The 19138-nt window shown below is 43.9% G+C and overlaps 1 protein-coding gene across 2 annotated transcripts in view; it reads right to left on the reverse strand.

Annotated features, from left to right (window-relative positions):
- Positions 1-19138, reverse strand: part of LOC121279354 (cysteine-rich secretory protein LCCL domain-containing 1-like) — an 89467-nt gene that overhangs the window by 22634 nt on the left and 47695 nt on the right. The window contains exons 7-9 of one of the 2 annotated variants that reach the window (XM_041190535.1): positions 12570-12737; positions 11454-11514; positions 11026-11092 (exon numbers count right to left, since the gene is read on the reverse strand). In XM_041190535.1, coding sequence (XP_041046469.1) covers positions 11026-11092; positions 11454-11514; positions 12570-12737 — 296 coding nt within the window. Of the gene's footprint in view, positions 1-11025; positions 11093-11453; positions 11515-12569; positions 12741-19138 lie in introns of both variants that reach the window. The other variant, XM_041190534.1, reaches the window with a different exon arrangement.

Consider the following 19138-nt stretch of genomic DNA (forward strand, 5'->3'; position numbering starts at 1 on the left):
CGATGAGAAAACTACCAAGGCAATTAGCCCAGCAGGAATGGCCAGAAATGGCAGAGCAGATAAATGTGAGCAACAATGCACCAATGACCTGGATGTCACAAGATTTTCAGTGATTGGGCCAGAGATGTTAAAGTAAGATTTCTACTCATGTCTCTCCTAATCTCTGCTTAGTTCTGCATCATCTGTAGCCACAGCACTCACAAGCCATCACTCACCCTTTACTTAACTCACCTGCAATGGCAGCAGCACACTCCACAGTAATTCCTTCTACTGCTACAGCATATTCTGCAGTGCCTTCTCTCCTAATAATTACACCCCTCACTTCCCCACAACTGTATCATCTTTCATGCACTACTCAATATTCTACCCTGACATGCACATATTGACAATCTCTCTGCAGACCACACATTAATACACTCCCTTTCTTCTTGCAGTAAAGTCTGATACACAAAACCAGGACCTGAATTTTACCCTCCCCCACCAGTGGCTGGTGGGGGGTTGGAGGGGGCGGTGGGGTGGTGAAGCGGGAGCGAAATTGAAGGGAAGGGGTTCCCTCCGGATTCCTGCCTGCTCTGACCTCGCACTGATTTTATGCTGGGCGCCCCCCAACTTAAGGTCCAGTGACCGCTGGACCTCTATCCCCGACCCCTGCAAACCTCTCCCCCAACACCCCCAATGCACCACCCCCCACCCAGCCCTTCCCTACTGTCCCCGCCCTGGGACCCTTTAAACTTACCTCCTGTTCCAGTCTCGGAAACGGGCTCAGGCATCTTCACACACTTTCTCTTCAGTCCACTGCAGCTCTCTAAGGTGGGACTTCCTCCAGAATGAGGGGTGGAAGTCCCTCCTGCAGCCAATTGAAGCTCATTTGAGCGTGAGATGGCTGGGGGTCACTTGGAGTCAGTGGGGATGTGTTCCCCACCAACTCTTCCGATGGCAGGAAGGGAGATCCCACCATCCGAAAAATTCAGGCCAAGGGAGCTATTGAGGACAGGAGAAGGTCTGCCATCCTTACAAGTATTGAGCCTATTGGAAGAGGTTGCATTTGAACTAGTGAGCAAGAAGGTTGCATGACGTGGCTACAGAATTTTACATAACATATGATTACATAGGATATACAGCATAGAAAAAGGCTGTTCGGCCCAACTAGTTCATCATGGCATTCATGCTCCACTCGAACCTCCACCCATCTAAATCTATTTCATTACCCTCTATTCCCTTCTCCCTCATATGTTTGTCCAGTTTCCCCTTAAATGCATCCAAACTATTCACTGCAACTGTGATTGTGAGCTCTATATTCTCACCTTCGTTGTCGGCTGTACCTCGATGTGAGGATGACATTAATACCGGGGGACTCTGGTAGAAGACTGCACGTGACTTTGTTTACTTTGGAGACCTTGGGGCGATATCATTGTCCACATGACCTTGTTGGATTGGTGGTCAGATTTCTGTGACACATCAAATCATGGTGACCAGGACCACCTTGCTACTGCAGCCTTCTCCAGCCTTGGCAGCTGGTGAGATGCGCAAACTTCCTGCGCTTGTGCTGCCATTGAGGGCTTCTGGGTCCCACATTGTCTGGTATCTCTTCCTGACCTTGCTACCATGGGTGGCCCTACCAGGAGCAAGGAGTTCCGAATGGCATTGCTCAAGGGATCGTTGGAGCACACAAGTCTCTCCACCACGTCAAAGTGGCGATCCATGGAGAGACATTCTCACCACTCTTTGGATAAAGAAGTTTCTCCTAAATTCCCTATAGGATTTCTTGGTGACTAATTTGATGGCCTATAGTTATGCTCTTCCTGACAAGAAAGAACATTCTCTCTGCAGCCACTCTGTCAATGCCTTTTATAATTTTAAAGACCCCTATTAGGTCACCATGTGTCCAACAGGTCAATGTGGTGTGTCTATTGTGTGGTTGATAAGAATTAACACGTGCCAGTGTGCTTCTCATTTTCAGCCTACACTGCTGGCTAGTAATAATGCAAAAAAGAGAGACAAAGGTACTGTTGAAAAAAGGGATGTGGTGTTGAAGCTTTAAGTCTTGCACTCATCAAGACAGAATTATGCAAACATATGTATGAACATCATGAAACAGGAGCAGAAGTAAGCCATTCAACATTTCGAGCCTGCTCTGCCATTCTCTAAGGTCATGACTGATCTGCTCGTGTTTCTAATTCCACATTCCCATTTACTCCCAATAATCTTTGATTCCCTTGTTTAACAAGAATCTATCTACCTCTGCCTTGAAAATATTCAATGACCCCGCTTCCACTGCCTTCAGAGGTAGAGAGCGCCAAAGTCACACAACCCTCAGAGAAAAAAATTCTCTTCATCTCTGCCCTAAGAGGGTGATCCCTAATTTTAAAACAGTGCCCCCTAGCTCTGGACTCACCCACAAGAGGAAACATTATTTCCACATCCACTTTGTCAATACCATTCAGGATCTTAAATACTTCAATCAAGTCACCTCCCGCTCTTCTAAACTCCAGTAGAAACAAGCCCAGTCTGTCTAACCTTTCCACATAAGACAACGCGCTCATTCCAGATATCAATCTAGCAAAACTCTTCTGAACCACCTCCAACGCATTTACATCCTTCCTTAAATAAGGAGACCAAAACTGCACACAGTATTCGAGGTGCGATCTCACCAATACCCTCTATAACTGAAGCATAACATCCTTACTTTTATGTTCAATACCTCTTGTTATTAAGGATATCATTCCATTAGCCTTCTTCATTACTTGCTGTACCTGCACACTAACTTTTTGTGACTCATGTGCTGGAACACCTAGATCCCTCTGTACCTGGGAATTATGCAGACGTCCTCCATTTAAGTAATACTCTGCTTTTTTATTCTTCCTGTCAAAGTCAACAACTTCACATTTACTGACAATATACTCCATCTGTCAGACTTTTGATCACTCACTCAACCTATCTGTATCCCTCTGCAACCTCATGTCCTCTTCACAACCTACTTTCCTGCCTATCTTTGTGTCATCTGCAAATTTAGCTACCATGTCTTCACACCCCTCAACTAAGTCATTGATATAAATTGTAAAAGGTTGAGGCCTCAGCACAGATTCCTGTGGGACTCCACTTGTCACATCCTGCCAATCAGAAGAAGACCTATTTATGCTTACTCTCTGTTTTCTGCCAGCCAGCCAATCTTCTATCCAGGTTAATATGTTACCCCTACACCATGAGCTTTTATTTTCTGCAATAACCTTTGACATGGCACCTTGCCAAATATCTTCTGGAAATCCAAGCACAGCATGTCTACAGGCTCCCCTTTATCCACAGTGCATGTTACTCCTTCAAAGAACTCCAATAAATTAGTTAAACAGGATTTCCCTTTCACAAAACCATGCTGAGTCGTCCCAATTACCTAAGTGCCCACCTATAATCTCCTTAATGATTGATTCTAATGCCTTCCCCCCAACTGATGTCAAGCTAACTGGCCTATAGTTTCCTGTTTTCTGCCTCCCTCCCTTCTTGGATAGATGGAACCTTTCCAGAATCTAGTGAATTTTGGAAAATTAGCACCAATGCACCTACAACCTCATGAACCACCTCTTTTAAGACTCTAGGATGAAGTCCATCAGAACCCAGAGACCCGTCAGCTTGCAGCGCTATCGGTTTGCTCAGTACTGCTTTCCTAGTGATCGTAATTTTATCAAGTTCTCCTCTCCCTTCCATCTCCTGGTTTACAGGTATTACTGGAGTGTTTTTGTATCCCCCATAATGAAGACAGAAGCAAAATATTTATTCATTTCATCCGCCATTTCCTTATTATCTACTATTAACTCCCCAATATCACCGTTGAGGACCAACAACCACATTGCCTACTCTTTTTCTTTCTAAATACCTGTAGAAACTCTTGCTATCCATTTTTACAGTTCTAGCTAGCTTCCTCCCATACTTTAATTTCTTTCTCCTGATTAACCTTTCAGTCATTCTCTGCTGTTAATTATATTCTGACCATTCATCTGACCTACCACTCATCTTTATGCAGTTATATGCTTTTTCCTTAAGTTTGATGCTTTCCTTAACTTCTTTAGTTAACCACAGATGGTGGGTCCTCCCCTTAGAATTTTTCTTTATAGTAGGAATATTTCTGAGTATTCTGAAATATCCCCTTAAGTGTCTGCCACTGCTTCTCTATTGATCTATCCTCTAGCCTAGTTTCTCAGTTCATTTCAGGTAGCTCAGCTTTTATGCCCACATAGTTTCCCTTATTTAAGTTTAAAATACTTGCCTTAGGCCCACTCTTCTCCCTTTCAAACTAGATGTAAAATTCAATCATATTGTGGTTGCTGCTAGCTAGGGGTGCCTTTACTCTGAGTTCATTAATTAATCCTGTCCCATTCCACAATACCAAGTCTCATATAACCTCCTGTCTGGTTGGTTCCAGAACATGCGGCTCTAAGAAACAATCTCAAAAGCACTCTAAGAACTCTAGAGGCTACCACTGCCAATATGATTATTTCAGTTTATATGTATAACAGAATCACCCATGATTATTGCTGTCCCGATATCACAAGCACCCATTTTTTAATTCATTCACAGGATGTGGGCTTCGCTGTCTGGGCTAGCATTTATTGCCCATCCCAAGTTGCCCTTGAGAAGGTGGTGGTGTGCTGCCTTCTTGAACCGCTGCAGTTCCTGTGGTGTAGGTATCCCACAGTGCTTTTAGGAAGGGAGTTCCAGGATTTTGACCCAGTGACAGTGAAGGAATGGCGATATATTTCCAGGTCAGGATGCTGAGTGACTTGGAGGGGAACTTCCAGGTGGTGGTGTTCCCATCCATCTGCTGCCCTTGTCCTTCTAGCTGGTAGTGGTCATGGGGTTGAAGGTGCTGCCGAAGGAGTCTCGGTAAATTCCTGCAGTGCATCTTGTAGATGGTACAGAATGCTGCTACTGCGCATCAGTGATGGAGGGAATGAATGCTTGTGGATGTGCTGCCAATCAAGTGGGCTGCTTTGTCCTGGATGATGTCAAGCTTCTACAGTGTTGTGGGAGCTGCACTCATCCAGGCAAGTGGGGAGTATTCCATCACACTCCTAACTTGTGCCTTGTAGACGGTGGACAGGCTTTGGGGAATCAGGAGGTGAGTTACTTGTCGCAGGATTCCTAGCCTCTGACCTGCTCTTGTAGCCACAGTATTTATATGGCTAGTCCAGTTCAGTTTCTGGTCAATGATGACCCCCAGGACATTGATAGTGGGGGATCCAGTGATGGTAATGCCATTGAAAGTGAAGGGACGACGGTTATTGCCTGGCACTTGTGTGGCACGAAGGTTAATTATCACTTTTCAGCCCAAGCCTGGATATTGCCTAGGTCTTGCTGCACTTGGACATGGATTACTTCAATATCTGAGGAATCGCGAATGGTGCTGAATATTGTGCAATCATCAGCGAACATCCCCACTTCTGACTTTATGATGGAAGGAAGGTCATTGATGAAGCAGCTGAAGATAGTTGGGAAGGGCACTACCCTGAGGAACTCCTGCAGCAATAGCCTGCAGCTGAGAAGACAGACCTCCAACAACCACAACCATTTTCCATTGTGCTAGGTATGACTCCAACCAGTGGAGAGTTTTCTCCCGATTCCCATTAACTCCAGTTTTGCTAGGGCCCCTTGATGTCACACTCAGTCAATAGCGGCCTTGATGTCAAAGGCAGTCACTCTCACCTCACCTCGGGAGTTCAGCTCTTCCGTCCATGTTTGAACCAAGGCTGTAATGAGGTCAGGAGCGGAGTGTCCCTGGTGGAACCCAAACTGAGCATCAGTGAGCAGTTCATTGCTAAGCAAGTGCTGCCTTATAGCATTGTTGATGACCACTTCCATTAATTTACTGATGATAGAGTGTAGACTGATGGGGCAGTAATTGGCCGTGTTGGATTTGTCCTGCTTTTTGTGTACAGGACACACCTGGGCAATTTTCCACATAGCCGGGTAGATGCCAGTATTTTAGCTGTACTGGAACAGTTTAGCTAGAGGCATGGCAAGTTCTGGAGCACAAATCTTCAGTACTATTGCTGGAATATTGTTAGGCCCATAGCCTTTGCAGTATCCAGTACCTTCAGCCATTTCTTCATATCACGTGGAGTGAATTGAATTGGCTGAAGACTGGCATCTGTGATGCTGGGGACCTCTGGAGGAGGTCGAGATGGATCATCCACTCAGTACTTCTGGCTGAAGATAGCAAATGCTTCAGCCTTATCTTTTGCACTGATGTGCTGGGCACCCCCATCATTGAGTATGGGGGTATCTGTGGCGCCTCCTCCTCCAGTGAGTTGTTTAATTGTCCAACACTATTCAGGACTGGATGTGGCAGGATTGCAATGCTTAGATTTGATCTGTTGATTGTGGGATCGCTTAGCTCTGTCTTTCACTTGCTGCTTATACTGTTTGGCATGCAAGCAGTCCTGTGTTATAGCTTCACCAGGCTGATACCTAATTTTTAGGTACGCCTGGTGCTGCTCTTGCCCTCCTGCACTGTTCATTCAGCCAGGGTGGGTGGTAATGGTAGAGTTGGGGATATGCGGGCCATGAGGTTACAGGTTGTGTTCGAGTACAATTCTGCTGCTGCTGATGGCCCACAACACCTCATGGATGCCCAGACTTGAGTTGCTAGATCTGTTCAAAATTTATCCCATTTAGAACGTTGGTAGTGCCACACAACACGATGGAGGGTATCCTCAATGTGAAGGCAGGACTTCGTATCCACAATGACTGTGCAGTGGTCACTCTTACCGATATTGTCATGGGCAGATGCATCTGCAGCAGGCAGGTTGGTGAGGATTAGGTCAAGTATGTTTCTCTCTTGTTGGTTCCCTCACCACCTGCTGCAGACCCAGTCTAGCAGCAATGTCATTTTAAGACTCGGCCAGTTCAGTCAGCAGTGGTGCTACTGAGCCATTCTTGGTGATGGACACTAAAGTATATTCTGCACCTTTGCCACCCTCAGTGCTTCCTCCAAGTGGTGTTCAACATGGAGAAGCACTGATTCATCAGCTGAGGGAGGGCGGTACATGGCAATCAGCAGGCGGTTTCCTTTTCCATGTTTGACCCAATGCCATGAGATTTCATGGGGACTAAGTCGATGTGGAGGACTCCCAGGGCAACTCCCTCCCGATCATATTACCACTGTGCCGTCACCTCTGCTGGGATAGTCCTATTGGTGGGGTGGCACATACCCAGGGATGGTGATGGTGGTTAATGGGACATTATGTGTCAGGCTGCTGCTTGGCTAGTCTGTGAGACCAATTTCCCAGCTTTGGCACTAGCCCCCAGATGTTAGTAAGGAGGACTTTGCAGATTTGACAGGGCTGAGTTCGCCATTGTAGTTTCCGGTGTCAGGTGATCCATCCAGTTTCATTCCTTTTTTGAGGCTTTATAGCAGTTTGATACAACTGAGTGGCTTGCTAAGCCATTTACTGTGGGTCTGGAGTCATGTGTAGTCCAGACCAGGTAAGGACAGCAGATTTCCTTCCCTGAAGGGCATTAGTGAACCAGATGGATTTTTACAACAATCGGCAATGGTTTCATGGTCATCATTAGGTTTATTATTGAATTCAAATTCCACCATCTGCCATCGAACCCAGGTCCCCAGAACAAACCACAAACTATGCCACAAGGTGTTCTGTGGACATCCAAGATCAGGGCATTTGGCACCAGCTGGACCTGATCCTCGCCAGATGTGACTCTCGGAGCAACATTCTGAGCACACACAGCTACCATAGTGCTGTCTGCAATACAAATGACTCCCTGGTGTGCACCAGGGTTAGGATGTTACCCTTGAAGATTTTTCGTACAAAGCATAAATACTGTTTTCGTTACAAAATTAACCATCCCGCCTATCCAGGTAAAAACCAACAGTTCCTCAACTCAATTGAACAGGCACTCTCTGGCATTCACACACAGAGTGCAGAAGTGAAATGGAACCTACTTTGGGACAGCATCTACAATACCACACTCTCAAAACATGGGAAGCAGGGGTGGAAAAATGCTGACTGGTTCGAGGTCAGCATCACTGTGATGGAACCTGCCACTGAAGCCAAGCAGTCTGCTCTCATTAATTATAAAGGCGACCCAAGCAAGAAGACTATGAATGGATGAACAGCCACTCAAAGTAAAGTCCAACAGACTCCTAATTGGTGCGCCAATAACTACTAGTTACAACTTTGCCAGAATATCCAGGTGTCCTTTGACACAGGGAATACTAGGGGTGTGTATGGAGGGATCAAAAAGGCAAACAGGTGCATCAACATGGAAAACAACTCCACTGAAAACAAAAGCAGGGGAGGTCAACAATGACAGCAATAAACAGTCGGAGAGATAGGTGGAATGTTACCTTGAGCTATACTATCAGGAGAAAACAGTCACTGAGCAAGCTCTGGTCACCATAGAAAGCCTGCCCATCGTGGCAAAGCTGGATATCAAACACACAATTAAGGAGATTAGCAAAGTTATTGACTCTCCATGTGCTGAAGCTATGCCGCCTGAATTCATCAAGCAAGGGAAGCCAGTGCTCTTGCAGCATTTGCACAAACTTCTCTATTTCTAATAGAGGGAGGGGCAATGCCCCAGGTTATGTGTGATGCAAAGATTGTGTCCTTGTATAAGAATAAGGGCGACCACAGCAATTGCAATAACTATCGAGGCATTTCTCTGCTGAGCATCAGGGGAAAAGTATTTGTCTGTATTTCCCTTGTAAGAATGCAGATCCCAGCTGAACACATCTTCTTCGAAACCCAGTGTGGCTTCAGAACTAGAAGATCTACAATTGTCAGTCTGGCAGCTGCAAGAGAAATGCCGAGAACAAAGGAAATCACTATATATTGCCTTCATCAATCTCACCAAGGCATTCAACTATGTGAGCAGGGGCGGTCAATTTAAGCTGCTGGGGAAAATTGGCTGCCTGCTAAAACTGCTCAATTTGATCCTCTCTTTCCATGACAATATGATGGTAAGGTCATTTATGACAGGGAAACATCGGAACCCTTTGAATTCCACAATGAGGTCAAACAGGATTGTGTTCTGGCACCGACACTCTTTGAAATATTCTTCTCTTTGCTGCTATCATATGCCTTCAGCTCATCTACAAAGGGTGTCTACTTATATACTGATGGAAAGCTGCTCAAACTCGATCACTGGAGATTGAAGACAAGGCACACCAAGTTCTCATCAGAGGGTTACTCTACAATGACAATGCTGGACTAACATTCCATACTGAGGAGCACCTTCAGCAACAAATGGACAGGCTCTCTCATGCCTGTAATGAGTTTGGTCTGGCCATCAGCATCAGAGGACAAATTCATTGTCCAGGATTTGGCCATGCTGCCATCTGTCAGTATTGGCAATGAGATGTTGGAGGTTGTTGATAGTTTCACATATCTAGGCACTACAATCATCAGGAATCTGTCACTTGGTGCTGAAATCAACACACACATTGCAAAAAACTGCAGCTGTTATGTCAAAGCTGAACAGGAATATGTGGAATGACAGCAGCCTGACTGAGAACAGCAAACTCTGAGTCTACCACGGTGGCATCCTCAGCGCACTCTTCTACAGTGGTGAGACCTGGACTATATATGCTAGGCAGGAGAAAAGGGTGAGCAGTTTCCACCTTCACTGTCTGACATGTATCCCATGCAGGTCTTGGTGGACAAGGTTACCAACTCAGAGGTCCTGGAGCATGCTAATTCCATCAGCATACACTCATTGCTAAGCCAGCAATGTCTGCTCTGATTCTACCATGTTCATCAGGATGGGTGATGGCCATATAGCCAAAGACCTTCTATACAGTGAACTGGCCACCGAGTCACAGTCTCCTGGGTGTCCATCCACTACAAAGACATCTGCAAATGGGATATAAAGATGGCGGGCATTGACACTGACAATTGCAAGACAGTTACTGATGACTATGACCTCTGGAGGCTGACTGTTTGGAAGGGCACTGCAAGAGGCAATCAAAAACAAAAAGCTCAGCTGGCCGAGAGGAGGGCCCAGAGAAAACAGAAGCCAGCAAATTGTGCACCTTCTCAGCCTATTTGCTTCCTCTGTGGCAAATGGGGCAGAGACTGCCATGTCAGAGTGAGGCTCCTGAGTCACACCAGGCCTTGCTTAACACTGATTTGAGCACTACAGCGCAAACCATCAACTTGTGAGACAGAAGGCTGCCATCACTATTAGGTCACCCCCTCAGCTTTCTTTTTCTTAAAAAGAAGAGACCCAGCCCAACAATCCTTTCCTGATATGTATACCCATGCATTTCTGGTACCATCCTTGTAAATCTTCTCTGCACTCTCTCCAGTGCCTCTATATCTTTTTTATATTACGTTGACCAGAGCTGCACTCAGTGTGTAAAGTGTGGTCTAATCAATGTTCGAAACAGGTTTAGCCAAACTTCCCTACTTTTCAATTCTATCCCTCTAGAAATAAAGCCTCATGCTTGGTTTGCTTTTATTATGGCCTTGCTAACTTTTGGCACAAACCTTAGTGATTGGCGTATTTGTATACCGAGATTCCTTTGTCCCTCTATCCCAGCTAGACTTGCAACTTCCAACGTATAAAATTTATCTGCATTCGTTCTAGAAATGGCTAGAAGTTGTCCATGCTGATATGATATTCGGTGCAGTTCAGGTTCAGCAGATCATGACAAAACATATGGATGCTTAACTCAATTTCTTCCTCAATATCTTTAAATATTAAGAAACTACTAGAATAAGTTGTTAAATAGAATTTGAGATTTAATAAGTTGTTTATCAAAATAAATCAAAGTGCCATCAAATTTAAGTAAAAACATAAATTGCTAGAAGTGCACAACAGGTCAGTAAGCATTGGGCAAAAGAAGTGAGTTAATGACATTTCAGGTTTACATAATGCATGATTGCTCATTAATTCAATATAAAAACATATTTTTTGCAGAAGAATTGAGTAACTTTCAAAATGTGTAGCTGCCCAACTGACAAACCCTGGAACTAAAATGAGGGAATTCTGTCATGTTCTTTTACTCACCATTTCATAATGCAGTGTTCCAATTACTTTTCCTTGACTGTACAAGCAACCAGCTGGGCATTCATATCTGGAATAAGGAAGTAGCAGAGGGTTAAAGGTTGGTGACTTGTTTCCATTTCTATCTACATTTCCAGAGCAAAAGATTTAAGTTTAACATTTAGTGAACATTAAAACACCTATTAAAAGAATTTTCTAAATATGAACCTTGTACTTGCTGGTCGGTGTAAAGTTAAACTGTCATCAAGTAAAATAACAAGTAGTTTTTTTTTACTATTTTGCTAATTAGTTTTTGCTAGGCCACTGGTATTAAGACAACTAACTGAGCAAGTATGTTGAAGATAACTGATCTATGAATTCTGATGAAAAATAGATTATTAGTTATCAAGTTTATATTATAGAATAGGAATTGGGATTATTCAGTTTCTCACCTATTGCAAGTTGTTCCCTTGCATTGGTCACGCAGTTTGGTTTCACAAGACACCAGCTGAGCTGAGGAAGAGATTATAACAAGAATGAGAGTTTTCTTAATATCTTTCATGATCTTAGTAAATTTTTTCTGAATCATTCCAGTATCTCAAGGTCATTAAGAACTCAATTATTCAGCAAATTCAGCTTCCTGCTCTTAAGATGATTTATTTCTACCATGAGATTTTATTTAGAGTTGAGAGTGGAGTTCTTTGTAGTAGAGAGAAAAATGAAATAAAATCCATATTCAACTAATAAATTCATTCCTCTACTCAAGTCCTCATAGATAATGTCACAGAGCATCAAAAAGTCATTTTGTTGACAATTTTAGCACAAATGACAAAAATAAGAATTCTGCAAATGAACACGAGATGCAACATCATTGTAAATTATATTAATGCAACCAAATATACCTTCTCCTCCCCTTTCAGCATTCCAAAGGGCCATTCCCTTTGCAACATCCTGTTCCACTCTTCCATCGTACCAAATACCCATTTCCCTTTCCACAACACATCTCATCTGTCTTTTCAGCTCCTCCCTCCCCACCATCCAGAACTTCAAACATTCTTTCTAGGTAAAACAATGATTTACTTGCAACTTATTTCAAATTAATATATTGTATTCTCTGCACATTGTTTTCGTTGCTCACAATGCAATGTATTCAACATCTGGGAGACCAGGTACAGATTGGATAACTGTTTTGCTGAACACCATTCAGTCCATAGCCATGACCCTGATCTTCCGGTTGCTTTCTATTTTAATTTTCTGTCCCACCTCCATTCTGTCCTCTGCCTCCTTCAGTGCTCCACTGAAGTTCAATGGAAGTTCAAAGAACAGCATCTCATCTTTTATTTGGGCACTTTGCAATCATCTGAGCTCAAGTTCAGCAATTTCAGGTCATAACCAGTTACATCTGTAACATTTTCCAGTTCTGATGGAAGATAAACTGAATTCTATTTCTCTCTCCACAGATGCTGCATGGCCTTCTGAGTATTTCTAGCATTTTCTGGTTCTATTCTAGACTTCCAGTATCATAGCATGTTGCCATTGTATTAGAGTATAAAACCAGTTGTTCTTACACATTTGTTGGGTGTTTACAACCTCATTCAAGTCAAGATGTTCTGTCCTTGAAGAATCTGTTTGTGTTCGAGCTTTTGAGTGTGTTTCTTGAGTTCCTGTTCTCTGCTGCTCAACCTCATTGGTTTCCTCCTCTGGTTCGGAAGGGGAATAATGGTGATCTGTGCCATCTGCTTCAAGTTGAAACAGAAATGGAAAGGAATGAAAAGATAAACACTGAAGGTTTTCTTAAATTACATTTTATGCAAATTGCTTGATTGAGTACAAAGAGAGTTCCCTATAGTTTTCGGTCCGTCAGAGAAAACAATAGAAAATGATGTATTTTTTGTAAACCAGGGTTTAATCAGAAAATGCTTTGGTGTGGGCCTAGACCATTCAATATTTATTGTTTTGGGTAAAAGAAGTAGAAAATATTTAAGAAAAGAAAAAATCGTATGCATTACCTTTGATTTCTAATATCTCTAGGTAGTGACTACATTAAACAACGTTAACATTCCTCAGTTGGCAGCATTTACTGGTTTGAACATTGATCCAAAACTTAGCACACAAGCCGAGATGATACTGCAGTGCTTTACTGCATTGTCCGTGATGTTGTCTTTTGGATGAATTCAATGCACTCTCTTACCAATTCTACTAAAAATCACCTGACACAATGTAAAGAATAGGATGTTCTCCTGGTGATCTGGCCAACATTCCTGCTTCAATCATTACCATCAAAAATTGGTCATTCACCTCACTGTCATTTGCAAAAATTTGTCATGAATGTTTGCCTATATAATTGTCTTTGTATTTCGAGATAATTCATTGCATGTGAATTACACTGAAGTTTTCCTGAGAGACAATAAGGTGCCACGTAAATGTTTTTTTTTTCCCCTTTAGTGAAGAACACTCACAGTAGAATAGTGACACAATGAGTTTGAATATTCTGTGCAACAGGATACAGAATTTGGGCTGCTTAGCCAGTTCTCCAAATCGGGGGTTTATTTCAACAACATCACTGTGGTTGCTGTCAGCTGAGCACAGGATATTTTTTCTCTTTAAAAACGGAAACCTGGTGATCAAATGGAAGCAGCATTAGGAAAGGCTTGGGAACTGGACTCTGGACCATTCTTGGTTGATAACTGGCATGGATAGAATGCAAGAAAGAAAAATAAAAAGGAAAATAATAGATGCTGAGGTCTGAATCTGGAGCTACAGTTAATTTCTCAGCAATCCAGAGGAAAACGACACCCATTCGAGTCCAGGGCTCGTTTAATTTTCACTCTCCAAATTTTCATTGTTCTGCAGAATGGGAGGGTGAAGGGCATGGGGAAGGATCGTCATGAAATCACAAAGCCTGTTGTTGGCACCTGGTAAAAGATAATATCAGTTGCCAAGATTGCTTACAGGGGCTGCACAATCTGAAAGTGTGTGTGTGTGTGGGGGGTGGGAGGGTGGGGGCAAGGGGGAACCAAATCCTAAGCTTTCCTTGTCTCAGAGAAGCCTCCTAGCCCAACAATAAAAGAAACTTAACCTGTTTTCCCCTCTTCTAGCTCTGATCTCCTTAATGCTGCTTTTGACTTGAGCAGAAAGACACTACAGCTTTTTGCTTGAGTTGTCTGTTAAAAACTGCATTATTGAGACCTGCCAAAAGGATCTCACCCCCACCTTGGCTTTGGGTAGATGCACCAGGACAAAATCAGTGGCTCCATGGTCATTTTTAATTACCTACCAACGCACTTCCTGCCAGATAGGTTGAGTTAAAATTGTCCCCGAATATTATTTTTTTAGAGAGATTATAGAAAAGTATTATGTATTGATCATATTTTGCATCTTTGTCAAAGTGTACTGAGACTTGATGATAAATTGGAGAGGGACTGGAAGTATAAAATACACCCTTTATTTCAGTCACTGGCATTTGGATGGTCAAGTTTCTCCAGATTATTTGCCAAATTGCTCAACACTTCTGTATTACTATTCCTGTCATGTCCGACTTCTGTGCTTGTAGTAATCTTGTTTTCTTGTGGAAATGGTGTGTTCTTAGGGTTCCAAGAAATGCACAACAGATTGGGAGTTTGGTCTGGTGATTAATTATGATCATGCCTTATATCATATATTTCAATGGCAATTCTGATACATGGTTCTGATACACGTCTACAAAAAGCTGGACCCCTTGATCTAGAGAATAATTTATGAAGAGGCGGCCAATATAAATCGTACATCAGGGGTTTAATTACACAGTCTGATTACATGATATATTGAAATCAGTCTGATAAAGAAAGAGACAATGTTAAGTTAATGATAGATCCTGATGTGCACTGTGTTATTTTATGATTTGAATCTACTATAGCTGGAGGTGCTACATCTTTTCATTAGATTTTTGTTGTACAGTGCGGATTTTAACTTTATATTTTAAACAATGTATTGGTTTATTATGGCATTATCAGGATTTACATGGAATATGAGTGTTGTGAGCAAAACCAGAATTTGTTGTCTATCCCTAATAGCCCTTGAGAAGTGGTGGTGAACTGCTGCTGTCCATGTGGTGTAAGTACACCCACAGGGCTGCTCTGGAGGGAGTTCCAGGTTTTTGGATCAGTGACAGTGAAGGAACAGCAGTATATTTCCAAGTCAGGATAGTGTGTGGCTTGGAGGGGAACTTGCAGGTGGTGGTGTTCCCATGCATCTTCTAGGTGGTAGAGCTCATGGGTTTGGAAGGTGCTGTCCAGGAGGCTTGCTGAGTTGCTGCAGTGTGTCCTGTAGATGGTACACATTGCTGTCACTGTGTGCTGGTGGTGAAAGGAGTGAATGTTTAAGGTGATGAATGGGGTGCCAATCAAGCAGGTGGGGGATTCAGCGATAGTAATACAATTGAATTTCAAGGGGAGGTGGTTAGATTCTCTCTTGTTGGAGTTGGCTATTGCCTGGCACTTAAGTGGCAAATAGCATTCACAGCATACAGCAGCCAAGCTTGAATGATATCTGGGTCTTGCTGCACGTGGACAGGACTGCTTTAATATCTGGGGAGTCTTGAATGCTGTTGAACATTGTGAAATCCTCAATGAGCATCCCCACTTCAGAGCTTATGTGGAGGAAATGTCATTGATGAAGCAGCTGAAGATGGTTGGTCCTAGAACACAATCTTTAAGAACTCCTCACTCCCAGGACATCACTGCAGATGATTGAACTCCAACAATCACAGCTCTCTTCCTTTGTGCTAGGTATGACTCCAACCAGTGGAGAGCTTTTGCTCAAATTCCTATCGACTTCAGTTTTGCTAGGGCTCCTTGATACCACACTCGGTCACATGCTCTCATCTCACTTTTTGTGTTCAGCTCTTTGTGCATGTTTGGACCATGACTGCAATGAAGTAATGAGCTGAGTGGCCCTGGCAGAACCATAACTGAGTGTAAGTGAGTGGTTATTGCTACATAAGTGATGCTTGGTAACACTGTCAATGACCCCTTCCATCACTTTGCTGATGATCAAAAGTAGACTGATGGGTTGGATTTGTCCTGCTTTCTGTGGACAGGACATAACTGGGCAATTTTCGACATTTCTGAGTAGATGCCAGTTTGTAGCTGTACTGGAACAGCTTGGTTAGGTACATGGCTCTTCTGTAGCACAATACTTCAACACTATTGACAGAATGCTGTCAGGGCCACAGTCTTTGCAGTATCCAGAAAATTCAGCCATTTCTTGATATCCCGTGGAGTGAATCGAATTGGCTGAAGCCTGGCATTTGTGATGCTGTGACCGCAGGAGCAGACTGAGATGGATTATCTATTCAGAACTTCTGGCTGAAGATAGTTGCAGCTGCTTCAGCCTTTTTCTTTTGTACTGATGTGCTGTGCTCACCCATTATTGAGGATATGGATCCTCCTCCTCCAGTGAGTTATTTCATTATCCACCACCATTCACAACTGGATGCGGCAGGATTACGGAGCTTTGATCTGATCTGTTGGCAATGAGATCACCTAGTACTGTTTATTGCATTTGCTTCTACTGTTTGGCATGCAAGTAGTCCTGTGTTGTAGCTTCATGAGGTTGACACCTCATTTTTAGGTATGCCTGGTGCTGCTCCTGGCATGACCTCCTGCGCTTTTCATTGAATCAGAGTTGACCCCCTGACTTGATGGTAATGGTAGAGTGGGGGATATGCCGGGCCATGAGGTTACAGATTGTGGTTGTATACAATTCTGTGGTTGCTGATGGCCCACAGCGCCTCATGGATGTCCAGCCTTGAGTTGCTAGATCTGTTCGAAATCTATCTCATTTAGCATGGTAGTATTGCCACACAACACAATGGAGGGTATCCTTAATATGGAGACGGTACTTTGTCTCCACAAGGATGGTGTGGTGGTCACTCCTACCAATACGATTGTGGACAGATGCATCTGCAAACAGTTAGAGTTGTGAGGACATGTTCCGGTAGGTAGTTCCTTCTTGTTAGTTCCCTCACCACCTGCTGCAGGCCCAGTCTAGCAGTTATGTCCTTTAGGGCTCAGGCAGCAGTGGTGCTACTGAGCCACTGTTGGTGTTGAACAGTGAAGTCCCCCACAGGGGCACAGTACATTCTGTGTCCTTGCCACCATTAGTGCTTCCAACTGATGTTCAATATGGAGGAGCACAGATTCATCAGCTGAGGAGGGTGATGGTGGGTGGGGGGGTGGGGCGCAGTGGGATGGTGTTGGGGGGAAGTATGTAATAATCAGTCTAGTGTTTGCTTGCCCATGTTTGACCTGATGCCATGAGATATCATGGGCTTCAGAGTCAATGTTGAGGACCCAAGGCAACTCCCTCGCGAGTGCATACCACTGTACCACTGCCTCTGGGATACCCAGGAATGGTGATGGTGATGTCTGATTGAGTCAGGCTGTTACCTGGGACAGCTCTCCAATTTTGGCACAAGTCCCCAGATGAAAGGAAGGAAGACTCTGCAGGGTTGACAGGGCTGGGTATGCCATTGTCATTTCCAGTACCTATGCTGATGCCAGGGTGGTCCATCCAATTATGTTCCTTTTTGGCTTTGTAGTGGTTTGATACAAATTAGTGGCCATTTTGAAGGGCAGTTAAGAGTCAATCACATTGCTGTGGGTAAAGCCACATGTAGGCCAGACCAAATAAGGACAGCAGATTTCCTTCCCGAAAGGACATTAGTGAGCGAGCCAGATAGGTTTTTATGACAATTGATATTGGTTTCCAGTCAATATGACTGATACTAAGTTTTAGTATCCAGGTTTTAATTCCAGGTTTATTAATTGAATTTAAATTCCACCAACTGCCATGATGGGATTTGAACCCATGTCCCCAGAAAATTAGGCAGGGCATCTGGATCACTAACACAAAAACAGAATTACCTGGAAAAACTCAGCATCGGCGGAGAAGAAAAGAGTTGACATTTCGAGTCCTCATGATCCTTCAACAGAACTGATCTTTCTTTACAAGGAAAGGAAAATATAAGCTGGTTTAAGGTTTGGGGGTGGGGGTAGGGGGGGAGCTGTTAGGATAGGAGCAGATCATCAAAAGATGTCACAGACAAAAGAACAAAAGAACACAGAGGTGTTGAAGTTGGTGATATTATCTAAATAAATGTGCTAATTAAGAATGGATGGTAGGGCACTCAAGGTACAGCTCTAGTGGGGGTGGGGGAGCATAAAAGATTTAAAAATAATGGAAATAGGTGGGAAAAGAAAAATCTATATAAATTATTGGAAAAAAAAGGAAGGGGGAAGAAACAGAAAGGGGGTGGGGATGGAGGAGGGAGCTCAAGACAAAAAGTTGTTGAATCCAATAGTCAGTCCGGAAGGCTGTAAAGTGCCTAGTCGGAAGATGAGGTGCTGTTCCTCCAGTTTGCGTTGGGCTTCACTGGAACAATGCAGCAGGTCAAGGACAGACCTGTGGGCAAGAGAGCAGGGTGGAGTGTTAAAATGGCAAGCGACAGGGAGGTTTGGGTCATTCTTGCAGACAGACTGCACGTGTTCTGCAAAGCGGTCGCCCAGTTTACGTTTGGTCTCTCCAATGTAGAGGAGACCGCATTGGGAGCAACGAATACAGTAGACTAAGTTGGGGGAAATGCAAGTGAAATGCTGCTTCACTTGAAAGGAGTGTTTGGGCCCTTGGACGGTGGGGAGAGAGGAAGTGAAGGGGCAGGTGTTACATCTTTTGTGTGGGCATGGGGAGGTGCCATAGGTGGGGGTTGAGGAGTATGGGGTAATGGAGGAGTGGACCAGGGTGTCCCGGAGGGAACGATCCCCACGGAATGCCGACAGGGGGGGGGTGAAGGGAAGATGTGTTTGGTGGTGGCATCATGCTGGAGTTGGCGGAAATGGCGGAGGATGATCCTTTGATGATCCATTATTTTTAAATCTTTTATACTCCGCCACCCCCACTAGAGCTGTACCTTGAGTGCCCTACCATCCATTCTTAATTAGCACATTCGTTTAGATAATATCACCAACTTCAACACCTCTGTGTTCTTTTGTTCTTTTGTCTGTGACATCTTTTGATGATCTGCTCCTATTCTAACAGCGCCCCCCCTACCCCCCCCCCCCCACTTCTCCCCCCACCCCCACCCCCCCCACCCCCCCCC

The sequence above is a fragment of the Carcharodon carcharias genome, chromosome 6, assembly GCF_017639515.1.
Source record: "Carcharodon carcharias isolate sCarCar2 chromosome 6, sCarCar2.pri, whole genome shotgun sequence".
NCBI classification, from domain to species: Eukaryota; Metazoa; Chordata; class Chondrichthyes; order Lamniformes; family Lamnidae; genus Carcharodon; species Carcharodon carcharias.